The 27,862-nt window shown below is 44.6% G+C and overlaps 1 protein-coding gene across 1 annotated transcript; it reads right to left on the reverse strand.

Moving 5' to 3' along the window:
- Nucleotides 1-7,668: 7,668 nt before the first annotated feature.
- LOC119387858 (LIM and senescent cell antigen-like-containing domain protein 1) lies at nucleotides 7,669-27,215 on the reverse strand. The gene is given in 11 exon segments (XM_037655398.2): nucleotides 7,669-11,193; nucleotides 12,225-12,300; nucleotides 12,535-12,676; nucleotides 15,730-15,845; nucleotides 15,848-15,879; nucleotides 16,767-16,844; nucleotides 17,970-18,041; nucleotides 19,201-19,388; nucleotides 20,907-20,952; nucleotides 21,971-22,096; nucleotides 25,702-27,215. Coding segments are annotated over 11 exon segments (1,494 nt in total). The 5' UTR covers nucleotides 26,184-27,215; the 3' UTR covers nucleotides 7,669-11,057.
- Between the last annotated feature and the right edge of the window lie 647 nt (nucleotides 27,216-27,862).

Raw genomic sequence — 27,862 nt, forward strand, 5'->3', positions numbered from 1 at the left:
AACAGACCCTCTCCTGGCGCCTTGACATACGATAAAGAACGACGGAGGCGCGCGTAGTACGTCTAGCTGTCTCGGGAACGCGAGTTCTCTTTCCCTCCGCATCTCTCACGCGGCTCGCGCTCTTATTCCGCGTGGAGACCTGAAGGTGCGCAGCATAGATGTTCCTTGTTTGAACCACTTAGGATCAATTTTTATCGCCCCCACTCCGCGAAAGCTCATCTGCTGATGTAGAATGCGACCGCAACTGGTGTGCTGCACAATTTATACTTGTGCGAAACTTTGAGCACACTTCTTGTTCGTATACCAAAAGCAGCTGCTCCTAGAGGTCTGGTGGCCGTGATGGAATCGCATCGAAAGCTGTAAAACTGGAAACTTCACTATTCTGTGCAAAGTACAGAGGTCTAACTATAACCGACTGGAAGGGTAAAACTGCGGCGAATTTTCCTTAGGGGAACTGTAGTTAACTTTAATTTCCCGAAGAGCTAGTTGGTTCACTCCTTTCTATTAACTGTTAACTGCATGAACTTGGGAAACAGGAAACCACATAGAGAACGCACAGAAAGATCGAGCGCATACTATACCATCTGGTTTATTGCATGTATACACGCAATGTTTTGGAAGTCTTCTTTACGAAAAAAAAAGAAAAAAAGGTGTAGGTATAGTGACGCATCTGAATCACCCTACAGTGCAGAAATACCATGGTTGAACTTCTTTCTCCTGAGGCTTTTGCAGCTTGCATTCGCGCACGAATACATACACACGAACGTACAGTCCCGCTCAATATGACTTGCAGCGCGGGAGCGAGTAGCCTCACGAGTTCGAAGATTGCGCACGGCTTCGATTTACACGGATTTCCGCAACTAAATGATAATTCCTTATTTGGGATCATCCCCACGTGTAGGGACAGCGTTTAGTTGTGGAAATAAGCGATGGCGGAGATCGCGGGTGATTTTGAGCTCGCGAGGCCACGCGCTCCCGTGTTGTAAGTCATATTGACCGCGATTGTACATATAGCGGTTCGGACACCACCCGAAATAAATCCTGGCAATACCACAGCCATCTATGGCTAAAGTGTTTGGAATGCTGTCTTCACTGCGGAAATATAATAAAAGCTGGAGTGTTTGACAGACCACCATTAATCTGTCGTAAAATGCGGAGACAATGCGGGCACTGTATATTTTAACAATCAACTGCTGGCTTGAGTGTTTTGGGTAACGTCTGGTTATATAATTCTGCCTTTCCTTCGCTCAAAATCTAGCTCTTTCCTTTTTTTTTTCTCAGAATAAACTGCCAGTCATTTCGACTTTTTCCTTTCTTTCTTTTTTTCAGATAAATTGCCCGAAAGTTATCATCTTGCCCCGTATTTCCTTTGATCAGGAGCCTACTATAGATGTTTCGGTAAGACAATTCGACCGCGCTGTGGCAACTGTCAACCATCATCTGTTTTGCAGTAGTGTACGGACAGGATGGATGCGGGAGGAATATATAGTCACGGGTTGTAAGTACCTTCCTGCACGCACCCCCCCCCCCCCTTTTCACACGGACACACGCGCGCGCCTGTGCTTGTAAAACCTCCAGAATCACTATGTCATCACATAACTTGCAAAAGTAAATCGTGGGTGCGCTAATGGACATCGTCGGCCTTCGGCCATGGCTTGGGGAGTAGGGCAGTCAGGACACTCTACTTGTTAAGAGAGCACTGAGGTGAAACCATAAATCATTTTATACTGATAAATTATTCTTTGAAAATTCTGGGGCTAACATTACGTGCACAAGTTCACCATTACACGAGAAAAAGGTCAAAATTTTATATTTGAATTTCGCGCTGTGAAAGCCATTACTGATACGTTCACGTGACGTCAAGGATGAAAAAGTACATTACTTTTTGTATTTTTGCAACGCTGACTCAAGAAAAGTTCCAAAAATTTGCTATGTGAAGTGTCTGGCCTCCTTAGAAAACAATGTAACCCATTTTTACCGATGGAAAATTTACACAGTCCTTAGCAGACATCTCGGCGAGCCGATGCGGGCGTTTCAATGTGGCGTAGCTACCCACACTTTCTCTTTTGATCTTTTTCTGGCTTACCAACCACCTTCTCGCGACGAAAGTGGTGTTTTTTCTGTTGTGGCAGGACAGTTTACTAGCGACATAACATTTATCTCTACTGTCCTTGACTCCCTGTAATGCACGTGCACGTTCTGCAGTGCCTCTCACTGCCGCCGTAGTAGCGATAAAATAGGTTGCACGTATGCGGAAATGCTCCACAATATAGTTTGCTGTCGCAAACAAAACTAGATAGGTTCCATGCGTTCTCTCGCGCAGGCTGCCATATAAACACACACAGCAAGTCACATAAGCGCCTGCTTTATTTTCGGCAGTCGATCATCAGGCGTAGGCGTCAATTAGGAACACTCGGGGGTCGCGGCGTCGACGCAGAGGCTTCGCGTGAAAGCTATACATTTCGCTGAGGTTTTCTTTTACTCCGAACTCTTGACGTCAAACTTATGTAACCGCGTATACGCAAGCGTGGCCGGAACACGCGAGGTTTTCTGAAGAGTAAACAAACACCCTGCTCGTTTGCAGTATGTCCCACGTTTTCCTGGTCGCATCATTGCATTAAAAAAAGAAAAAAAAAGTGTTGACGAGAGGTGAGTAACTCGCAGAAATATTGGTGGTTTTAGTTGGGGAAACGGCTAGAACACTAGAGAAGGAGAGTTGAACCGGCATCTCCGATTGGTTCTTTTCTCACCGCTTATCTTCACGAGGTCTGTCGACGATCGCGGCTGCACGCAGCGTTGCCCCTGTGCAACCGCTTTTTAGAGCGATAGCTCTACTCCTCCCTCGTACAAACCCAGAAGACGTTCTTGTGCACGCGTTTGGCCTTGAAGATGAGCCTCCTCGCACGTGCGTCGTCATAGCAACGTACCTGCGCAGTGTTGGTTTGTTCTCTCTCGCGCTCCACTCTCCGTCAGTCAGCGGGAGCCGCGAGCCTACAGGTACTGCGGGAGCGCGCGCGCGCGCTTGCCACGCGGAGGCGCCAACGCGCGGGACATCGCTGCGTGTTTTTGTAGCGTTAGCTACACTTGCCTAGCCGGAGCCGATTTTGCGTGGATCCTCATGAGCCGTGCTGTGCATGCGCGAGGATCAGTGATGTCACACAGCTGGCTCACCGGAGCCGGCATCTCACGCGCTCTCCGCCACCGCCGCGCGCGACTCGCCGCTGCTGGTCTGCGCGTTCGGGAGGAGTGGCGTCGTAGCCGCGGCGCCGGTGCGCGCGCAGACTCCGCCACCGCCGCGCGCGACTCGCCGCTGCTGGCCTGCGCATTTAAGAGGACTCAGAGGAGTGACGTCGTGGCCATGGCAGACACACTGGGCCGGCGCGCGCGAAGCTATTCGCCTTCGCTGTGCAGTCGCCGTCTGACATTGTGCTGGCGCCGCTTGATAGCGCCTCTGACTGGCGTTTGCAGGTGGGTAACGCCATGGAGAAGGAGAGCGCAAATGCTGCTCAACGGCGCAGAAGAGCCGAGAAGCTTATCTCACCGGATCCCGAAGTAGTTGCCTGGCAATTAGCGGTTCAGCGTACGAAGAATGAACAGAAGGAGGCTAATAATCCTAGACAATCTTGAAAGGTAAGAATAATCAGCTGAACCTTTGCTAATGCTACGTATATCCTGGCATAGCCGAGCTAAAGCCACTGCAATTTTTTTATGCAGTAGTTGCTGCTATCGCTCGACTAGCTTGGTTTACCATGGCATTTCTTGCTAAGCGGTTTCACAAGAACTTTTGGCAAAGGGCCAAAAGTGCTTCATAACTTTATAGTGGCAGTCTGCCACACAAGATCGATATATTTCAGCGCAAAAAGAAATCCAATCTTGCCTGCAGCTACAAGCCTTTTATTCCTTTCGTCGGAACGGGGTGATTATCCGGCTACAAAAGAAAAATTACACCATTTGCCGCTAAAGGGGACCATGAGGCGATGCGAAGCCGGAGCATTTGCACGATCGCGTTCCGTTGGCGTTCTTTGGGCATGCTACCGACCTCGCGTCGTGGACCGCGAAGAGGAACGCTACGCGCGTCTTGTCTTCCCTCTAGCCTGGCCGTTAATTCTCCAGGGCGAGCGGGGAACGCGGTCGGCAGGCGTGCGAGAGGGGGGCAGCGTAGGAGAGGAGGGAGAGGGGGAGGGGACGCGCATGCGCTGTTGCTCATCGCGGCGTTGCGCAGGAGAGAATTTCGGCATGTCTAGCCCGCGTTTCAGAGGAAGAGTGGAAAGGGGAGAGGGAAGGGGGAGAGGGTGAGTGGAGAGGGTATGCGGATGCGCTGTAAGGGTGGTCACGCCGCACACCACCACCACCGGATTGAACTCCGCCATAAGATACATCGCATCTAAAAAAAAGGGAGGGGGGGAGAAATTGGCGAAACTTGCACTAAGCCACGCGCAAGGCTTGACACAGCGAAACTGGACGAAGACTGAAGACTAATCTGGTTGCTTCTAGGTTGTTTGTAGGTCTTAGCTAGGTGATGAAGGTTGTTTCTAGGTTGCTTCTATGTCGTTGCTAGGCTTTAGCTAGGTTGTTTCTACGTTGATTCTCAGCGCAGAGAGGTTCGAGTTAAACCACAGACAGTCACAGACACGTACGACACGGATGTCCAAACTCTGGAGACAGAAACTCGCGCTGAAACCAAGCGTTCGCACCTCTCATAGATCTACGGGCAGGTCATCATCGGCGTAGGCCTTCCATCGCTTCGGAGTATTCTTGCAGCCGCCATTGCGTTTCCCGTTCTCTAGTTGGTTGGGTGGTTCTTCAGTACCTTGGCGCAACCCAATCCGGGGGATAGGCCATGAATCGGACGGTGCCTTGCTTAGGAAACTAATTCACTTACTGAAGGAAACAGTTGAAAATGAAATGTTTAGCCATTACAAATTAGTAATATAAACTCGCAAGATTAAGAAAATACCTATAGGGAAACAACAGCAACATTAATAAAAACAAATATATACAGTTGTAACTAAGACAACTGAATTCAGCTACACTTAACATTCAATTCTTTTAGATTCTCGTAAAAATTAGATACAGCGTTGAAAACGCTCTTGTGGCTAAAACCAAATATGGTTGCCCCAAATGAAAGAATCACCGGAAGTGACAAATTCTCTAGTGTTGGGATAACTGTTGCCTTGTTCCTTTTTAGTGGACCAGTGGTGAGTAGTGGGATTTACCCAATTTCTGCGGCACATACCCGTTTATGATGATGATAGTTTTATGATAGCTAGGCTACACAAATTTCTGTACCACATACCCGTTCCCTAGTGTTGGGCTAACTGTTGTCTTCTTTTTTAGTGGACCAGTGGTGAGTAGTGGGATTTACCCAATTTCTGTAGCACATACCCGTTTATGATGATGATAGTTTTATGATAGGCCACACAAATTTCAGTGACACATACCCATTCCCTAGTGTTGGGCTAACTGTTGCCTTCTTTTTGAGTGGACCTGTGGTGAGTAGTGGGATTCACCCAATTTCTGTGGCACATACCCATTTATGATGATGATAGTTTTATGATAGGCCACACAAATTTCTGTGTCACATGCCCGTTCCCTAGTGTTGGGCTAACTGTTGCCTTCTTTTTTAGTGGACCAGTGGTGAGTAGTGGGATTTACCCAATTTCTGTGGCACATACCCGTTTATGATGATGACAGTTTTGTGATAGGCCACACAAATTTCTGTGCCTAGTGTTGGGCTAACTGTTGCCTTCTTTTTTAGTGGACCAGTGGTGAGTAGTGGGATTTACCCAATTTCTGTGGCACATACCCGTTTATGATGATGACAGTTTTATGATAGGCCACACAAATTTCTGTGCCTAGTGTTGGGCTAACTGTTGCCTTCTTTTTTAGTGGACCAGTGGTGAGTAGTGGGATTTACCCAATTTCTGTGGCACATACCCGTTTATGATGACAATAGTTTCGCGATGCGAGATACAAGGAACGATTTGCTGAACAGCTTCGCTGTTAATATTTGCTCAGCATAGTAATACACCATTTAGTACATACACCCCACTTGCTAGGGCAAAATTTCGTGGATTTGTGACGTCAAGTGACAGACAGGCAATCTTGGTGCGGCCAGAAAAATTTGTCCAATAGCGAAGGGCTACTGGCGAGAAAGGTGCAGATTCAGAAATATTTTGTTTTCAATTGATCCAGATAGACATGCACAATCAGTGAGTGTGTGCATATTTTGAGAGTGAAAGTTTCACGGTTCTTGCGATTGACAACAGACAGGCAAAGTGGGCCATGGCCAGAAAAATTTTACCAATCGCAAAGGGCAATCGGCGAATGTGCTGTAAGAAAGTTTGGGGCAGCCTTAAGTTATAGGTATCCAGTGTGGGAATCGAGCGCGCCCTCCCCTTTGGCGCCTTGTTCCCCAGCTAGCGTGTGCAAGCCCCGCGCGGCTCGAGCGCCGGGAACCGCCGTTAATCGGCGACATGGCCGTAGCTACGCCGCCTGGCCTTTTTGCCCGGTGCGAGCCATGCGTCGGTCTTCCCTGCACGGCGCCACGTGTCCGTACATGTCTGAACACTGCTCGCGGCTTACTGCGCTAGCCTACGTCACTGCGCTTTGCTGGTCCTCATTGGCCGCCAGTGACAACCTCCTTCCCCATGAGCTCGCTTCTGTCTGGCGCTGGCTTGTCTTAAAAAATCCGTGCTCTCGACCGGGCTGCAGAAATTAGGCGCCTTTTCCTCTTCAAACCACTACCACCACCACCCTCCATGCGTTTTCCGCGATGGAGGGGCTTAGCTTGCCCGCGGCAGATGCTCTCAGGCCTGCACGAGAGGTTGACGCGCTGCTCTGGCAGGCGGCTTCTCGTCCGTGTGCTCGACTGCTGCCTTTTGTGTGATAGTCATAGCGCCGCTGGCAAGCGTACTCGACCGGTCTTGCGGAGTTCCCTTTACGGCCTGCAAGCCCGCGACTGTCGTACTGTGCTGCATCTTGGGTTAATAAACCCGGGTTTGTTGACAACCTGCCTCGAGTGCCTTTACTGCACCGTGTCGGCGAGTCGACGAACCCGGCCGTAGCATCTTTGTTCGCTACGGCAGTGGAGAACGTCGCGTCCCTTACCGGTCGCCTCGTAGGGTAAGCTTCGTGCAGAACCTATCTCCACACCAGATGTCCCTCATAGATTAATCAATTAACAGCGTTAACCCTGGCGACGTCACAAGCATTATTCCCTGCACTTGTATGATGGGCCAGAAGTGAAGTAACTGACTGTCTAATCGGAACAGGTGCCTTGGGGCCCTTTTAACAGGTGCATAAGGCGTTTATCTCACCTCAATACAAAACATTAAGCGGAGCGAACGTTGAGGACTGATAAGCCGATGTGATTCCTGTAATTAAACCGCACATCTACATGGTTCCTCGAAAACGTGGTTGGACAACCCATTATGTATTGCAAGTCACATGGATCTGACGATCTGAATCGTCAGATCGTCTGCATTTTAATCAAGTGTGATGGCATAAACTATGGTAAATCACTTATTTTACAGGAAGCCGTAAAACTGACCTGACAGACACTAGACTGGCACAACGAGCAAATGGCAGCCATAATCTCAGCAGAACATCACACACTACACCACACAATACGAAAAAATGTGCTAATCTCAAGTCCACTAATACACATTGGTTTAAAACAGGGTAGCTTTATTGTCCTCGCAAAATAAAAGTGGCACATATTTGCTACAAAATCTATACAAGCATTGACAACAGACGTTAAACATGCTCTAACAGTATGCTAAAACAGCACTGTCTATGACAAAAGGTTAGTACACACGGACATATGTGACAAAGGCACCTATTGCATGATGATGTGCAGTAATGAAGCAGTTAGGTGATAATTCTTGATGGGTACAATGAATAATTATGGCATTACAAGCTTTCACGTTACAACAAAAACGCGTGGCAAAATCAATGACAACAGTGCTAAACATTTGTTCTTACATGGCTGCATAATCCTCATTTTCAGTGCTTCAAACTAGGAGGAATATTTCGAGTAGGATCTGTGCTTACCAAGCCTCACATAAGACAGCTAAATTCAAAATATATAAGGCGTCTAATGCTGTGTGCAAAAGCACTGGTGAGCGTCTATTGAACAAAGACGTGTTGTATTAAGACACGAAGTATGTTAACAAAAGGGCACACGCAAAAGCCAGCCTATTCCAGGCACTAAGTGCTAGAAACTGTCTCGGCTCCTAGACAGGATATACATATCAGCATTTTGATTTTAGTGCAACAATGCATGGCATCAAATTAAACGCTTCAACAACATGCACAGTAAAAACGAGAACAGCAGTATAAATAGACCTGTCATCTAATAAGGCACAGGTAATAACAATGTGCATTACTGTATTCATAGGTACCCTTGTTGACACTATCGATTAACACTTCTGACACCTCTGTAGCTATTCCGGAGTGATTACCATGTAAACTTAGTTGGCTATCATGAATACACAATGTGAGCGTGTACTTTGTGTGCATGAAAGAAGGAAATTCATATGTAATCTCATACAACCATAACTAAATCAATATAAAAGCTAGCTTGTATCAAAAGCCATGTTTTACATCTGTGTTGACCAAAACTACAAGTTGTGACCACCAGGAAGGGTTACAACAATGTCAACTGCAATTTGTGAGGCAGCTAAAGAAAAAAGGTTAAAAAATGTAAAAATAAAGTTCGTTGTCTGTCTGATTAACAAATGTAAAGCTAATGAGAGTGGGTCACGAAATCGCAACTTTAAGTTGAACTCGACATTGAACCTATCCAAACAATTCATAAGCCTGTCTGCTGTCCATACCCTGCCCTCGCATTGCAAAGCTTTGCATTATAGTAAAATGACCTAACATGTGTCATGGTGAAGTCACTGCTGCCTACGTTTCTTTTCTTTTCAACAACAGGAGGGTGAAGGCATGCCCATTGCACAATTTACGTTTTTGGTTTGTTAGAGAATAGGTCAGCTTGGAAACCACATCCTTACAGAATAAAATAAAGATGCTAACCTAAATACAGCCTAATAAGCCTGCTGTAGGACAACTTAAACTACTATTTAAGAACATCTCTTGCTTTATTCCCTAAACACAGATAATCAGTTGGCACTATTCAGATAGAACATTATGTTACAGTGCACAATGAATGCATGCTCCTCCCCTCCCTCAGACACATACACTTTAATCAACCTGTTGGGGAAATTTGTTTCTAGCGTCAGCAAATAAAGTACTATACATCCTTTCTATGCGCGCCTGCAAAATGCTTGAACAGTGAATGCAAAAAGGCATGAGTGTTTTGGATGACCTAAGCAAGACATGCATCTAAATTATAAGACAAACAAAAAGGCGCAGTAAAGAGGCTAAAATGTCATGGTCAGATCGTGACAACAGCAGCTGATAACTAGTTACAAGTGGTCGTAACAATGTCAGCAGCGCAAGTTGTGGTTGCACACAAGAAACAGATCATGATGGCATTGCAGTGAAGAAGCCTCTCAACACTACAGCACTTGCCGTGAAAAATGTGGCTGTGAAAGTAAAACGAGGCAGGAAGGAAGTGTGATGATTCATTGTCAGCAGCAGTTAAAATCTCTCGGATAAGTACGCTTGAGTGGATAAAGATGCAAAATGCTCACAGTTATAGGAAAGTAGGTGGTAGCAATTATACAGTAAAAAGAAATGATCTAAAAGAAGATAAATACATGAACTGCTGAGATTGACCGATGAGTCACTGCTAGTCAGATTTGTGCGTGACATGTAAAATGCACTTTGGAAAAAAAAAGAAAAAAAAAACCACCGGCCACGTAAAATGAAGTCACGCTGGCCCATTGACATGTGCCAAGCAACTTCGTTGTGCGAATTTGAGAAACATAAGACCTCGGTGTGCGTCTGAATGGATAGACTGAGTTGTGCTCTGCGTGAGAAGACTAGATAATGGCTTAACCTTGCCTCAGACATTCTGCAAAATACTGCAGAATCTTAAATTGGGACGAAGAATAAGAACAGCCATGTATACCTTATTAGCCTTGTATAAATGAGCTCTAATAAAACAAAAATAATCATTCATAATGAATTATGTAGCTGAAATTCAAGCCAAGAGGCTTTGTGAATTCTAAGAGCTAACATTTCCAACACTTTTCTTTTATGCCTGAAAAAGTTCGTGGAACCAAAGCATCCTGGCAGCAAGCCCTTACTGTAAAAAACCTTTGAATGCAGAATGGTTCATACAATTTGTGGAAAGAAAAATGAGATTCCAAAATGAAATTCTTAACAATTGAAAATGGTATGATGAGGTAATATATAACTCAGCGTCTGACTGGATTTATGAGAACAGTGATGTTCTTTGCAGCAGATAATTTCTACACCTCATATCTCACATTCAAGAAGCACATGAAGAACAATGTAATCATGTTACTGTGTATGAAATTAAGAAGATTGTGTGCCATCACTAATATACAACATTTTAAGCATGGGAGAAACGCTCGAGTCATAAATCTCCTAACAGACCTTCCTTTCAATAGATGTCTCGAAATGCACTGATGCTTCTAATTCAAAGGACATCCCGATGCCAGTAAGCATTTAAAGAGAAAATTAGGAGAAGGCCTAAAGTTTTAACAACGAAATCATTTGCTAATTCATTTCTTCAAGTAATCACTGTGAAAGCGATAACTTTGAGAAGGCACAAATAAGTTTTCATAATTACAGAACTCATGGCTCTGTTACCAGCAGTGAACATGCCCATTTTGTAATGCTAAAATGTTCACCACTGGCAACACCACTGATAAATTTTTCACTCTCTCTCTCTCTCGCAAAGGTCAATTCCAAATATACTGACGTCAACAGCAACAGCAGCATTGTTAACATGTAAACAACATCAACAAGTATCTGTAGAATCAATGCACAATTTAAGACCCTGGCTATGTGACAACTACAGAACTGTGCGTAATATAGTAAATATATTACTCTTGTAAGCTTGGCACACTAGTTGATTAAAAGGTTGCACAGAGCAAAGATAAGCTGCCTTGCTCTCCTTATGCACAGGGTTGCCAGGTGTTATTCTTTGAATTGACTTCGTAAGATTTCTTCAGTCGTTTTTTCAGATCGCTTGGAAACTTTTCGAAGCACCGCTTGCAAACAGGCTTCAGGTCCACCTCAAAAAACTTTGTCCTGCAAAGAGAAATTGCGAGGTGCGTTGACAAGACAAAAATACAGGGCCTCGGCATGGAACTGTACGGAACTGTATGCCAGTGTTGCTCTATATAAATATATAGCATAGCACAGTTTTTTACAGTTCAAACAGTTGTTACGTACATGGAACATCATAGCACTTACAGACAGTGTTTTCGAGGCACAAAATGCTTAACGCTTCTACAGTGAGCTGTTCCAGAAGGAAAATCTGCAAGCCAGAAGTCAGGTGGTACTCAATGAAACTCAATAAAAAGCCAGCAGAATTCGATGCGAATCAAGTCGTCTGAATCCAGGACGGGGCCAATGAAACCCTGGACCTCTGTGCCAATGGATAACCGGAAGCCTTAAGTATAAACGACGCATCTGCTATTGAGGTAAGTAGAGCAACGCTTCATGTATGACTGAGGGTATGCCTGATGCACCTTCAGAGAGCTAGCTCCACTGTGCATGCATGCAACTTGCAAGCAACAGCAAATTATACTCTCAGTGAAACCAATTATTCAACGGCAATAAAGGAAAGGCTATGAACGTAAAGCAAGCACAAACGAGAGCTCTCCTGAAAAAAACAACCTATTCTCATTCAAATTAGTTCAAGCTAGGGGAGAGAGAAATGTATATGCACTTTGACTGACAACAGTGAAGTAAGCTGAAACGCAGCATTGTATGTTAAATCCGACTTACTTTTCAGTTCTTACCCACACTTGAGTGAACGCCATACTATGGCATCTCAAAGCTACACTGATTCAGTATCTGTTCCCACACACGGCACAGAGAACTACGCAATATTATGCCACGACAAAAGAATAAAAGACCGTTGTACTACATAGCCATGTTAATTGAGGATTGTGACACATGTCACGAAATTGTGATACATGTCACATGTCATACAATATTAACCCAGGCAGTTCCCATGACTGTTGTTCACTCTACATTTATGGTTAAGCCTTTAAAGAGATCAGCAGAGTTGTAAATATAAGACGTAATAAGAATGGAAGCAATATCTGACTCACTTCTGGCTCATTTTCTGGTCACACACCGAGCAGGCAAAATGGTGGACACACCAGGCCTTGTTCAGCGCTGTGAACACTGTCAGGGAAAAAAAGACAACAACGTGGGCCTTGACTTGCATACCCCCATCAAACTAAAGAAAGGCACCGTACATTTTGGTCCACTTGATTAAATATTTTACTTTAGATTAATCAAAGTTATTTTGCAAAGTGACAGGACAGGGCAAGAGCAAGTACACAAATTGCACTGTGTGACCTGTGATATGATTAAAGCAGCACCTATAATAAAAGCAAAAAACACACGCTTACGTACCATCCCCTCCAATGACATTGTTGCAGATGTAGCACAGGTTGCCAAACAGCTGGTGGTAGTGCGTCTCGCAGTAGGCTAAGCCCTTCTTCTCGTAGTGCCGGTGGCCAAGAAATGGCTTCTCACATTTGGCACAGACGAAGTGCTACAGAGGTAAAAAAAAAAATATGATCTAGTATAACAATCCACTGGGCATTGTCAGAAGCACTTGGTTATTTCAAAGACAAAAATTTCTGCAAGGCCAACTTTGTGTATTGTTAGAAGCGCCTAAGCCTAGATGCACAAAACTGTTTTTTCATTGCCAGAAGACGAATTGCACAAGCCAAGCTGAACGTAATCTAAACAAAAATTTCAAAAATAATAATAAAAGAAGAGAACGAAGGAACGACGGATCATCATGAGGGGTGACTGAATTTACGGCATCTACATGTTGGATTTTGCACATACCAACTTAGCACCATTGCAGTGGTTGTCCTAGTCTCACAGGTACTTCATTACTCTTACAGCTACATATATCAGCAACTGCGAAGTTCTACTCTAGAAAAATGTTTCAACAGGTAAAACATAATCATCACTAAAGCGCAACTTCAGATACAGGTGATACAATTCCTATGCTGTGCAAGAAGTTTTACAGTACGTTGCTGGTGTTAATGCATTGTGCATGCCTGCATTTACACTGAACTTCTCAAAGGGAACAAATGAACATAATTTGCTTTCTACACATACACAATTTTTTGTCAGTGAAATGGTCATTGCACTGCACTCAGTTTCAGTTTTACTTTCTATTGGCATCGTGGTTATCTCTGTCAGTCACTGTTTTTGACTGCATATTCGAACATACACTGGAAATAATATCTGCAGAGAGCTGATGCTCTGATCATTGTAGTTTGTTCCTCCTGCACAAATACTTGACAGAATAAGTTAGTGTCAGTGAAACAAACACTAACTTCCATTCTGTACTGAGAAAGCTGACCCTGTAGTGGAGGAACAGTTTTTAAGGATGCAGCAAATGAATGCAAGGCTAATGAGAAACAAGGCAACTTTCTCTACCTCTTGCTATAACAAGGAGACAGATGATAGTGTGAAAAGAACTTAAACGACAAACTGTTGTGAGCTGGAAACAACTGGCTAAGTCAGTTACCAGTGCAGTTTTTTGTTTTTTTTCGAGGTAAAAACCGATTAGGTCTACAACTGATTATATATATATATATATATATATATAAAGGAAAGGAGATGATTTCTAAGGGCTCGTTTTTATCTTTGTTAGACACAATATTAATGAGAACTAACAGACAATAACGCCAAGGAAAGTACAGTCGAACCCACTTATAACGATCCCAGATATAACGATCTATCGGTTATAACGACCATATTTCGGTGCACTTACGATTTTCCTATGCTACCCATTGAAATTGCGTCCACATATAGCGAACATTCTTCAAAGCCTCCTACTTTTACAACGAACACTTCAGACACGGTCGCGGTAAAAATATGGCGTATACGAAGCGAAAAAAAGTTAAAGTAGGCCTTCTAAAGCATGAGAGGCGCGCGCTCGCGCGTACCCCGGTCCAGTTTACTCGTGACGAAGATACCCGAGATCGGCGAGCACCGCACGCGCTGCTTTCGGACGCTACGAGCGAGGTCGCTCGCTTTCCGGTCGTTTCTTCAGTGGCAGAATGGCAGTGGGGAATAAAAAAAAAAAGAAAGAAAGAAATGGTAGGCAGCATGAAGCCTTGCAGTCAGCTTTCGCACGGCAACCTTTCCTGGCGCCGTTCTCTGCAGCTACGACCGCCTACGATGAACCTATGCCTTGGAACGCAAGAATCCATAAAATGCAATATGCGATGTCGCCGGGCGATAACTTTTCGGCGCTTAAATGTTCACTGCGTCGACGTCACAATGTGCTGCAAAATTTCTTTCATCTTTTCGGTAATGGCAGAGATTGGCCGATCAATGATTACGACTTCCGCGCGATTGCGGCGATTCCTTCACGGATAAGCATCAGAAGAGAGCGAAGGCGATGTGGCGGCCGGCGATGAACGTGCCATTATGATTTATCGCCGACAACCTTATCACAGTCACCTGCAGCTATCGGCTCGGCTGCACGCGTGGCGTAAACTGTTCGGGTGACGGCGGTACAAGCAGTACAAGCGCGCGATGCCATTGCCGTTCGAAAGTTCGCTTCCGCCGCGCCGTGCGAGATAAAGTGCGCGTCGCTTCGTGTAAACGAAACTAGCTCGCTGGTGCTGTGCGACACAGGCACCGAGAAACGTTGATGCACTTACAGCGAGCGTATACAGCGTGTTTTATTAGGCGGCAACCCAAGCGCGCCGCACCTGTCGTGCAGGGCTGTCAGAGCATCGCGGAGACGTAGAGTGCGCGTTGCTTCCAAAATGCTTGTCTTCGCCACGTTGAACGAACAGGCCGCTCGTCGCACCCCTGCACGCTCCGAAGTGAAACGGGCACAAAGAGCGCACAGATGCGCGTACAAATGCAAGCGGCCCGGCAGTGATGGCGTGATCCGAGTAGGCGACGCGCTGCACGCAATTAGCCAGGGATGATCGGCCCCCTGTAGCGGTACCGCGGTTCAATGAAACGTTGTCGCTTCACTGCAAAGGCGGTTTAATTCACTCGTGCACGCAGCGGGCCTCGCTTCACAACGCGAACAGGCCTAACTTCTCACCGGAGGAGTTGTTAGCACTTTTCAATTAAAATGCGCAGAAAAAAAAGCGGCTTGGTCGCTAAATGCATGTTTTTGAGGGCGAGTCCATTTACAACGAACTACTGATATAACGACCAGTTTTCGCGGCACTTTCGAGTTCGTTATAAACGGGTTCGACTGTATATATATATTGCTGCAAAATTGGAGAATACATATAAAGAAAAACACAAACACTGAGCTGCCAATCTTTACAGCTTGACTACACAAGTAGCAAAATTTTAATATGTGCAAGTGCTCTGTGCTATGGGCTCATTTCATACGCTAGGCCCTAAAACATAGGAAGCTGACAAACCAATCAGACATTCTAATAAGCTGGTAACCATGAAGTTCAAAAACAAGCTTCCAGTGTGCATCACTTTATTTCACAGTTAAATGTAAAGGCTACATCGTTCATATCGCAAACAGCAACAGTAGTCATAATTCGCCATGTGCAAATGAAATGTGCAAATAAAAGTGACCAAATGCACTTTGCCTACCTCGACATGCCAGTTCTTGCCAAGAGCAGTGACCACTCGTTCCTCAATCGGCCGTCGGCAAGCGCCACAAATGGGGATGCCCATCTTGTCGTGGCAGCGGAGGCAATACAGGTCCCCTTGACCTCACGTGCCTCGGCAGTCAGTTCAACACTGCATGCAAAACACAGTGCAGGGGCAACAATGCTTGAAGCACAAGCTCACACAATGTACAGTAATGCTTAATTTATGCAGAGTGTCTCTACACTATGGCTTCAAAGGAGGATGACAGTACACATCAGTGAGGAAGTTTAATAACTGACTGACCACATGATCAACCCTGTGAATTTTGCACCAGGCACCACAAGCTAAAGCCACCAAGTGAAATGACTGATGCTAGTTATACTGCCTCTGTGCCATATGTGGTTATGGCAGTGACTAAAAGGACTAGATAGCGAATACTAGGATGTTCCTACAATGTACCAAGCATGCAACATAAATCCTTACCAGTAGCCATCCAGCTAAGGAAGAGAACAAGGTTTGTTCGATACAGTAAATTTGTTAACGCAAACCGACCATTGTGAAGGAAGTGAAGCCTATTTCTGTACAGAAATCCAATCTTAATTGCGTACAAACACAGAAGCACCCACTTACCCAATTAAGTTCGCGATATCACCTGGTATAATTCCAGATATAATTTTCAAACAATCTCCAATTACACAACTCTTGGAATTCAAAAGGAAACTAGGCAGGTGGTGCAACAGTAGGCAGATAAATTTACATTATGCCCCTACAATATATTAATCAGCTTTTACTACAAAGAAGCGAGACAAATGCATACACAAGCTACCTTATGCAACAAATATCCAAGCACTACCCACTCCATTCATGTGACAATATGAAAACAAAGTTCAATTCAATTTAATTTTATTCACGAGACACACATAACATTATGCTGAAAGCTCCTCTGGCAAGAAAGCTGTGAGCATACAGTTTGACGGTGTTCAGGGGGCCAGAAAATCCAATAAAAGACATTTGTTCAAACATACAAGAGTACTCACCCACAAGTGGTGCAGTTGAAATGGTACGGGTGATAGGGCTCACTGCGGAACTTGAGTGGCATGTCATCAATGATGCCACTGGAAAAAAAAAAAGCGTGTAAGAACATTCGTGCGATTTCCTGCACAATTTGGAACACTGTCAAAAAAATTATCAAGGAAAAGGAGGAGCAATCACTGAATGTTTCAATTACAGTGGTGTAGGCAAGCAATGAATTTGGTCCACATTGCAACAAGTAAAAGGCTTGCTAAATTTCACCTATACTCAATTACACGAATCTCAACAATCACAACACAGATCTGCCAAAGTAGTGCGACGGCCTACTGATACAAGACAGGTGCCTTCGAAACCCAAGGGAGGTTTCATGAAAGAGAAAATCAGAACCAGATGCTGATCACACAATAAGCCAGTCTTTACTTCAGATTTCAAGTAGCTCATAGTATACATTGACTGGTTTCTATGATGCTCAGATTTGGACTACAGCTATGCAGGACCTTTTTGACACTGGACATGTCAAGTGATTTCAATTGGAGCATTGTGCTTTAAATTATTATTATTATTATTATTATTGTAATTATTATTATTATTAGTTGCTTTGAAAACACACACTAGTGGAAAGTAGGAAAGGGCTGGGCTGGAAACTAACACAGAAAGGGACAATGTTTGCTGACACTTCAGGTGGAAAGCATGCAGACATAAGAAATAGAATGTAGGAATAAGGAAAGGAAAAGAAAACTAAATAAAAATGAAATCACAAAGACCACATTAAAAACAAAGATTATGGTAGTAGGGCCAAGAAACAAAAAAATCATTATACGTCACACTGTTATGTAGCACTAATGTCTGAGGTCGTGCCACTCACTAACAAAGAAATGCGGGTGTGAGAATACATGGCACATACCTATACAACAAACGGGAAGTTAGACGCTTTTAGACAAGTAAGGTTGGCATGATGAGCACGGACACATCGAGAAGCACTACCACGAGGACACAGGCACTCATAACAAGGGCTGCGCAAGTGCAGCACAGAGATGATAGTCCATCAGTTGCATTATGCTCTGACCAGCTGTTTGTGGAGTGCACCCTCAGGATGCTTCAGAGAACTTTAAGGTGACCATTTCAACGTACCATAAACGTAGACCTAGGGCTTCACTTACAATTGTACTCTCACTTCACTACTGACACGGTAGACGGGCAAGACTTACTGGCACTTGTAGCAGATGTACTTTCCGCAGGCTGCAGCCTTCTCCTTTGCATTGCACTCGTGACACAGAGCCCTGCACAAATATAAAGAAAAGGTACGAGACATATAAATTAATAAAATCATCTTAATCAGTGACATTATCTCGGAGATAAACTCTGATGCAATGCATTAACGTCAGAATTAAAGAAGGATACGTATGGCTAGCAAACTGCAGAATAAGCACTGTAATTAATGCAGACAGCGACCTGCATTTTCGAATTAGCAATTACAGTCATATTCCTGTACAATGAAATGGTCAGAACCTTCCATATGCTTCAATTAACAGGTCATTTCGTTGTGAAGGATGTGCACCGTAACCTTCACGAAGGAGCTGAAATGTAAAGAATAATTCAGTATACAGGCAATTTCTTTATAAAAGCATTTGTTGTATGGGGTCCTACTGCATAAAGGTGATTTTTTTTAATGCTCACTACCCTGCTTAATTTTCACTCAAATTTCATGGCAGCATCATATTTTCTGGTTAGCATTGTTCAATAAAAATGCTCGGTCTGCCCAGATTATCCAGGAAACGGAAAACCACTTTTTTGTTTTTGTACCTAGCCATCACAGACTGAGTAGGTATGTGGACTGGCTTTGGCAGCCGAAAGTCTGAGCAAACCAGGCAATAAATGATGGGATGTCTTTTACTGAATGACACAAACTGAGACATGCTTTTTTGTTGCAAGGTTTAAGCATAAACAAAACAATAATTACAGAATGTTCACTTTAAAAGTTGTTAGAATAACAGAGTTTTAGGTGCGTCTACACGAGTTATCGTTTATGAATTACAGGGCTACCTGAGATGCAGACAAGCACTGTTGTTTTGGTAATGCCTTTCTTGTGGCATAGAGGCTAACCACAGAGGATGCAAGATGTTATTGCCACGACCAACCCTATTCTAGCAAGATACTTTGTGCAAAATGTCGACAGTGACACAACTGTAAACATGCAGTCTATTTTTCTTTTTTTGCCTTTGCAGAGAACATCCTTCAATGGACAAATCTTCACGAGACGTTGTTACCAGTGCTCTTACTGGTAGTTGCATCTTTGGAATTTATTAACCTGTGAGGGATAACATATATATGGACAAACTGGAATTTTCTAGTAGTGAGCAGTATTGTACAAAAACTGCAAAGCAGATTCTCACTCATGTACAAATCAGAAAGACACTATCATCCATATGTGCTACTCACCTCCCAGCATTTTTGATGAAACCTTGGTCTGCAAGCGGCATAGTGCAGATCTCGCATTGGAAACACTGTGGATGCCAGTTGTTGTTCATGGCCTTGATGACGCGACCAATGATGAATTCGCCACACTTGCCACAACAGGGTGCGAAGAGAACGTGGAAGTCATGCTCACAGTACTTGCGGCCCTCGAACTGCAGGAAGTAGAAGAAAAAAAACATGCTAGGTGGCAACTTTGCATCTTTATCAAAACTCAATGTAAACATGGTTAGCTTGTGCTCACAGATGTGCAACACCATTACTAACACAAAATGGACTGTTTTGTACTAATCAAGAACTCGAATAAAGTGTGACTGGTAAATGGTAAACAATGGCTACCAACAGAAAAATCAGCTTTCGGTAGGTAATTATCCACGCGCAACAATATACAAGCAAGGACATGTAACGTCACATGTACGCTCTTCTCAGACAACAAAGCTTAGGAAAATATTAGAGAACTGCTATCAGCAGACACAGAAATTTTAGATATTTAATGACTGAAGCACCACTTCAGAAAACACCAGCTGAACTATTCTGATGAATAAGCATTCATAAACTAGCTACAGCTAGTTTGACACAGTCTGTATATTGAAAAATACCTTCCCTATAAAGTCAATGTTAGAAGTTTGTAGACCACAGGATCTGAGAAACAGGTGAATATTTCCACAGCCTTATCTTGAAATCTACAGCCTGCACTTTTGTGAGCATACAAGGTGTTCGTGACTTTACTCACTGGGACTGCAAACTGTGTAGAAATTCTACAATTTCTCTGACCTGTAAAGTAGTGCAAAAGATCTTAGAGTGACATTTCTAGGATGGAGGGCGGATAACTGTAGATGAATAACCACACTGACGAAAGGGACACAGGACTGACAGGAAAGACTATGTGTCCTGTGTCCATTTCATTGGCGTGGTTATTCTTCGACAATTATCCGACTTTCATCCTACAAATGTCACACCAATTAGTCCAACGCTTCATGCTGCTACATCTTACAGTGAAAATGGCCATTTAGAACTGCTGATAGTTGCTCAGCACAAGCAAGTTCATCTAAGAGGCATCAGAGTTCTTGGAACCATCAAAGAACCAGAAACGTGGTGTTAAAAACACTGAGAGAAAAGGAAACACAGCAGAAATGCTGTTCAGCATTCGTCCTGTGTTTACTTAGGAAATCCTAACTCCATTTTACTGTCCTTGGCTGTAAGAAGCTTTTGTGTGCACACTTTCACTATTTCACTCATTTGAAACATACTTTAAGTACTCTAAGAGTTCATTCCAGTGATGTTTCAGTGTATCCGCTTTACAAACAACAAAATGAGGTAATGAAGAAATTGAATCGCCTATACTATAATGAACATATATATAATTCTTAGGGTGTCACGTCCCAAAACCGCAATATGATTATAAGGGGACGCTGTAGCGGAGGGCTCCTGACATTTCGCGAACCTGGGGTTCTTTAACGTGCACCTAAATTTAAGTACATGGACCTATAGCATTTCGCCTCCATCAAAATGCGGCCGCCGTAGCTGGGATTCGATCTCGCGACCTTCAAGTCAGCAGTCGAGCACCATAACCACTAGACCACCGTGGCGTGTACTATTATAATGAACAGAATTACAATCGTGTCAATCAAAATCGAAAAACAAAAGAAAAAAGAAGGAGATATCTTACTAACCTCATAGAAGATGCCTTCAGGAAATGGCCGGAAGCACTGGCAACAGCTAAGAAAATATTTGAAAAAGAATACGATGTTACATAGTTCACTGCTCGAAATAAACTCTAATTCAACAATGCAGGTTCAATTCATTCTCACCATTAAGGCAGCAGCATAGGTAAAATAGATTCTGGAACTGAAGAATTTCTATGTGCAAAATTTTCTTGCTGCTTCTAGAGCACTGACATTATTGGACATGAAATATAGTATAGTAAGCTTGACTTACTTGACAACATAGCTGAATTTTTCACGCATCTAATTAATAGAATGAGCAGGGAATAGAACAGACTCAAACAGGTTCCATGACTAATGCATGCAATAGCAATCCCTCAGTCTTGTCAAAAATAAGTTGTCAAATTAGTGAAAAAGGTCATGGAGACAAGTGCAGCAACAATGAAAGCTGTGGCTATGTTGCTGCATTGTACAGATACCCAGAAAGAGTATGGAGCGAGAGATCCAAGAAAATGCTGAATGTAATTTATATTATACGAAAGTTTGTGCCGTGGCATGAAACGGGGGAAGCATTTTATATGCACAGAAAAAGCTTGTTGACTTCAATGCATATCCAGCAGTATTCTAAGGAGTAGCCCACAGGCAAAGCCCAGTACGTGCATTTCCAGTGTGTAGCGCTAATATATGTGACTGGCACATTCACATAAGGTTTTACAGGGGTACTGTCGTAAACTGCTAGGAAATTCAACATTTTCTCAGCTTGCCATCAGAACTGAATATATCAGTCGAGTTGAAATGGCACATTTAAAGAAAGAACAGGCATCATTGATGAACTCCATGACTAAAAGAAAGTATATTCACTCTTTGTCATTGAATGCACATGGTTTTTCGTTGCTCTGTGTGACAAGGAATGATGCATAACCATTGTTACTGCATGTTGGTCATGTGACCCTATACACTGAAAGCATGGTGCAAACAAGTGCACAGATGTAAATTAGCACAAAGAACACCAGCAACTTCTGTGCAAACTTGCTGTGCCACAATTGCATGTCAGTATAATATGTCAGCCTTACACGAAGCAAGCCTGGTGCCAGACTTCACCGTGGGAGTTCACAATCTTCTCATGTGGCTCAAAACCGTCCCCACAACGGGTACATGCCAAATTTTCGAGCGACATCAGGAAGTTTGCCTCACAGTCCCTGCAGTAGGAAAAAAAAAAGAGAGAGAGAGAGAGAAAGGCAAATAAGTACAGAATAAGACAGACCGCACATGCACACCATGGCATCATAAACCAGTACAAGAGGTCTTACTGCAACAACAGCTCTGGTATGATGATTTTATATTCCCATTACGATAAATTATTCAACAATTGCTTCAACTATGTCTTAGGACTAGGGATATGAGGATGCATGCTGTGATCCTACTACAATTGCTGAGTGGTACTTACAACACATGACGCACATAGTGACATCACAGAGGTTATGCCGATAGTTCATCTATAGCCTTAAATGAAAAATGCTTCCAGTAAATGGAACACTTCCAAGCACGCACGCACGCATGCACGCACACACACACGTGCAAAACTGTAGCAGCTAAAAAAGCAGCTACAAGATTACACATAGGCAAAAATTGAATTGTTGGCTATAAAAGCTATGTCCATCAAACACACACACATAGGAATCAGAACTTGTATGCAAAGAAGTTTTCTTGCTCTTGCAAGATACCACATGACGCACATTCCATTACTCTTGAAATAGTAAGGTCTGCAAGCACAACTAATTATGGCAGTAACACTGTAAACAAGAGAAAGGAAGATGGAAGACAATTGTTTCCCATCACAGCTAAAGGCTTGTTGACTACTTCCTGAAAAAGTATGCTATGCCAGAGAGAATTGTACAAACAACACAAAAAAAGGGGGGGGGGGTGAAACACGTGAGGAAGACTGTGGAGGGAGAAGCGAGATCAAAGCAGGAATCTCGGAGCAATGGCAAACCTCCTTTCCCTTTATGAAAGTAGCTTCATTGGATATTTGCATGGTCAAACATGGATGACAGTGCTGAGTGCAATCACTGTGGCAGTGAGGAAACCATCGAACATGTTCTTTGCCATCGTCCTCGCATAGGCTGTCGCTGGCGGCCGTGCTGGCCCATCTTGACGATAGGCCCGTCGGAACAGACAGTCTTAGAATGCCGACCCAAGCTGTTCTCTCACCGGAAGTCTATCAAGGCTTTTTAGGGGCGAAGCTCCTTAAGGCGGCACCCGTTCGTCCCTCGTAGTCGTAGTCGTAGTAGTCGTAGTGCGTAACCAGTCTTACGCTTTGACCTCCAAGGTGGTGCCAGTGGGAGATTTTTCCTGTGCGTTGTTGAACAATCAAAAATTCGCAGCGTGCGCGTTAACTAAAAGCCGAATTCTTCTGTCTCTCATTCCCCATTAGCAGCCATTGGCATGTTCCAGTAGGAAACATTAGTAGAAGTAGAAGTGTAAGTGTTAGCTAAAAGCCGACTTCTTCTGTCTCTCATTCCCATTAGCAGCCATTGTTTACCTCCAAGGTAGTGCCTGGTGAGATTTCTCCTGTGCGTGATTAAACAATAAAAATTTTGTTCAAAACGCCGTTGATTGATGAAATAAACCAACGAAAGACGCCAGATGTTTTGTAAAAGCAAAACGAAAGAACGCCAGATGTTTCTAAAGCAAAACGAAAAGACGCCAGCTGCTTAACGAAAGACGCCAGATGTTTTCTAAAGCAATGGTTTTCTAAACAATGAAAATTCACAGCGTACATGTAAAATTAAAGTGAGCTGCAAGTCGTCATAACTCATCGAACCTTTAGTATAAACGCACCCGATCTCACGTTGGTGATGATGTGCTGGGCAGAATTCACGGAAGATTCACGGTTTACCGATGAACCTCCGCAGCTTCGCCCACTCATCATCATTCACTCCGTGGATATGCTGTGATTTTTTTTAAAGGGGCCCACAACACCGTTTCAGCATGGTCAGAAAATGCTACCGATCGGCAGTCCATGCTCCCGAGAACACGCGAGCCAAACATTGGAGCGCAGCGCGCGACCTGGAATTTACAATTCTTTAAGTCAGCTAGAAATCGCTCCCTCTACTCCCTACAAATGATGCCATACACCCAAATTACTGCGCCATATACCCAAATCCACGACCATTGGCTGATTTGAGCATCCTGAGCTTCCTAGTTACTGTGGCCACCGCAGAATTCCACCATGTGCCCGCGATCACACTGAAAGTAAGCCGCGCGTTTGAAGAAAAAAATAAAAGTGCTCAAGGTCATGACACACGCTGACAAAGGAACACATCATCTTGCCCCCTTGTCATCCCCCTCCCTGCGTAGCTTTCAGCACGCTCGCTGGTACAAGAGGAGAGAGAAAGCACTCGAAGCGGGCGACAAATCCCTGTAACTCCATTCATACTCAATGAACTCTAAAAATTTTTGCGGTAGTCTATTCTTGAGGCAATAAGCTTTTTTAATGAAGCCATTCGATGATTACTTGGAAAAGTGTTACAGGGGCCCTGCAAGTTTTTTACAGCGTAGTGGGCAAGTAGACAGATTATAATGCTCCCATTCCTCGCCCTTCCTTTTTGGGTGCATGCCTGCTTTTTCTCACCACTCTTCTTTCCATCTTTCTTTACCCTTACCCTTCCCCCTGGTGCAGGGTAGCAAACCAGATGTTTCAATTCCGGTTAACCTCCCTGCCTTTCCCTCCCTCTCTCTATGTGGTCAAAAATGTAAACAAGATAAACATCAACCAAACCTTGCCAAATATCCTAGTGAACATAAAAAAATAACTAAGTAACATTTATGCAAACTCAGATGGCAGCAGCAATCACTAATTGACAATGTCGAAATAAACTGCCACACAGACTCGTCTAACGTGTGAAAGGGCACAGGCAGCAAGACGAAAGGCCACTCCTCTCACGTCTGTCGTCTGCTCTTATCTATGAATTTGACTCTGTGCCAAGGCGTACGCTATACGAAGTCAGTGACCCCTGCACAACTCTACATACGTGTAGCTTGAAGTGATTAAAATGCTTGGACCATTTTTGTAGTGCTTCCTGCGCTGGTGTCTTGAACCACTGCTACATACAACACAATAAACTGTAATGTAATTTGGCAATGAACACACAGAGATATTTCTGAAACGCAAGAAATAGCCCGGCGCAGGCAACAATATGCCTGTGACCAATAGCACAAGGTTCACTCTAGAAAGTCCTAGAAAGGAAAATGCGAGGAATGGGTGTCTTGTAGTACTAAGCATAAATATAAATGGCACTATTGCTTAATCACAGCGCCATACTTTACTCGGGACGTCAAATCATAGAGTCCCGACTGTACGTGTAATCATGTAACCTGCAACATTTATTTTTATGACTTTGAGTGATGCTAGCAAGATTGGTAACGGAGATCGTCATGCCATGGCATGTTGCAAGGTTTTTACGAAACCTACACTTCTGATATCTATGGCACTATGTTGTTCTAAGATGTGTGACATCGACTCAATTGTTTTTGATAAACAAGATAGAGATACTTCAATACCTTACACAATGATACAACTTACTTCTACTCAAGTGCTCCTCAAGAAGCACGCAAACAGAGCCTGCTTAATGATGTGGTATTCATGACAGAATTAGTGGTGTAGCCAAGAATCAGTTATGAATTGCAGTACAAGAGCAGATTCATTGAAAAACAAGAGATTTCTCGTTTGTCAATAAACCTTCAGTTGTCAGTACGTGCTTGTGTCGAGAGCAGTGCCAACTATCGAAAAAGGGTAACATACTCCTCCACAGCCAAGGGGGCGAGTGCTGGTGCTCCCGGCGATGCGTAGAGGCCCTCATTAGACCTGGAAGAACTGCCGGCACCGTAGCCACCACCTCCTCCGTTCCTGTACTGCAGGGATGACGAGGAGGTGGATGCAGAGTCGTAGGATGCGCTCATGGACGCAGAGCTCGTCCTTTTCGGTGGTTCAGGTGGCGTGTTGTCGTAATCGGACGAGCCACGGGGGTCCTGTCGCTGGTGGTAATACTGATGGTTTCTACCGGCCAGCGGCGTTTGCTGCCGAGTCGTCGGGCTCGTGAACGTCACGGGGGGCGGCGGCGGCTGTGTCGTGGGTTCGCTCACGTACAGGGCGCGCATGCGGTCGTTCAAGTGGTCCTGTCTCCTTATGTAAAGTGGGCTGGAGTCCATCTGCCACGGTATTTCGTGGCGGCGAGGCTTCTGGCGCACGCCATCGGGCCCTGTCGGGTAGCGGTTGAGCGACATGGCAGCTGTCGTTTCGTTTTATTATTCGTTCACAAACTGGTAACTTTGTTTCCGCTATCGCCGTCGCTTCTCCTTAGAAGGCCAGCGGCTTCAAGGCCATGTCTATTAGTGCCGTGCGCGCGCTGGCCAGCCAATACAGGTTTCCTCTTTTCAGCGGCTCGCTCGTGCCGGTTGGAGATGCGCAGCAGCTGCCGCCTTTGGCCGTTTTTCGTGTTTAGCAGCGCTTCCAAAAATTCGGAGGGTATAGACTCACCGGTCGTCTTGCTCGATTTCTCTTAGAAGTCCTTTCCCGCGCACTTGATCGTTCTTTTCAACGATCCACCTGGTTTCGCGCACACTCCACCTATTACGGGGAACTCTATTCGCGAAACCGGGAGGGTGAATTCTCACGAAGAGCGCACGCAGAATTAAGGCCTTCCTCGACGTGGCTTGAGGGTCTCGCCTGAAATGTGGCACGGATCACGCACCCAGTGGGGCGGGCGAAGTCGACATATGTTTCTGAGTAGGGGAGCGTACAACGGCACAACAAATAACGGCAAATCAGCGGGACGTCACGCCGACGCCTAAGCGGAAAGAAATACGACAAAAAACGCACGACTGCTACGATCTACGGAAAAGGAAAACACAAGCCTCCACGGACACTCGGCGTCACGGCGACGACGGAACGATGCGAGCGAATCCACCGAAGGGCTTTAGTTGCGTGCACAGATTCTGTCATGATTGAACGACGGCACAACTGTATCTTGCCAGCGCACCCGCTCAGTGCGAATACTTGGGGCGGCACAAAGGAAGGCGTTGCTCGGAGGCTGAGTCACACACGGGGTTGATGATTGCGCCTCCTCCGCCCCGACTCCAGACGGGGCTCGGAACTTCAATACAGCACGTGCGCGGTGCACAGCACGTGTTGAGAAAGCCACGCTGCGCGTTCAAGTGGATCGATTCTCGCAGAGTGTCGTCATCACAATAATGTCCAGTACCTGGCACTATCCCGCAGAGCTCATAAAAAATAAAAACGGCAGCCCTACCGCCCGACCAGACAGACGCTACTCGCGTCACCTCCTCGCCCCACCGTCATCACGCACTCTGCTCCCCTCTCCACTTCCACAACAGTCTTCATTCCCGTGGTGCATTGCAATCACCGGAAACGTCCGTTCCATTTTCCTGTCTACGAAAGCGAAAGCGAAACCGAACAATAGCAACGCGCGTAGGAGAGCGCAAACACCGTGACAATGGAGACGTTGCGGCTTTTCGCCAAGTGCGTGACGTAGAGAATGACAGAGATTCATAAGACTCGAGCCATGTGTCTATTGTTCTGCATGGAAAGTAACATACGAGAAAAAAAAACAAAAACAAATGAGGCAACTTCACCTGAGGCTATGAAAGAAAAAGAGACGAAAGAAATTGCTAACGAAAAAGGTCGCATGTAGTCGTAGGCTGTGTCAAGTTCTCAAAATATTAGCTCTCATTTTTTTATTCTGTGAGCACAAATGTTGACTAATGAAGCTCCAAAGTGGCTGGCAGTGATGGAGTGACGCCATCCCCAGACGCTCCCAATAAGCAGCTGCTGCATTCTACGAAGGTTCAAACGCACGTTTTCTGCAGATGCAGTGGCACATTGTGAAAAACTAATAATAAATAAAATTCAAAGAAGAGACAACCTGTCATCGTCTATTTTTGCC

Source organism: Rhipicephalus sanguineus, chromosome 3 (assembly GCF_013339695.2).
Source record: "Rhipicephalus sanguineus isolate Rsan-2018 chromosome 3, BIME_Rsan_1.4, whole genome shotgun sequence".
NCBI lineage: Eukaryota > Metazoa > Arthropoda > Arachnida > Ixodida > Ixodidae > Rhipicephalus > Rhipicephalus sanguineus.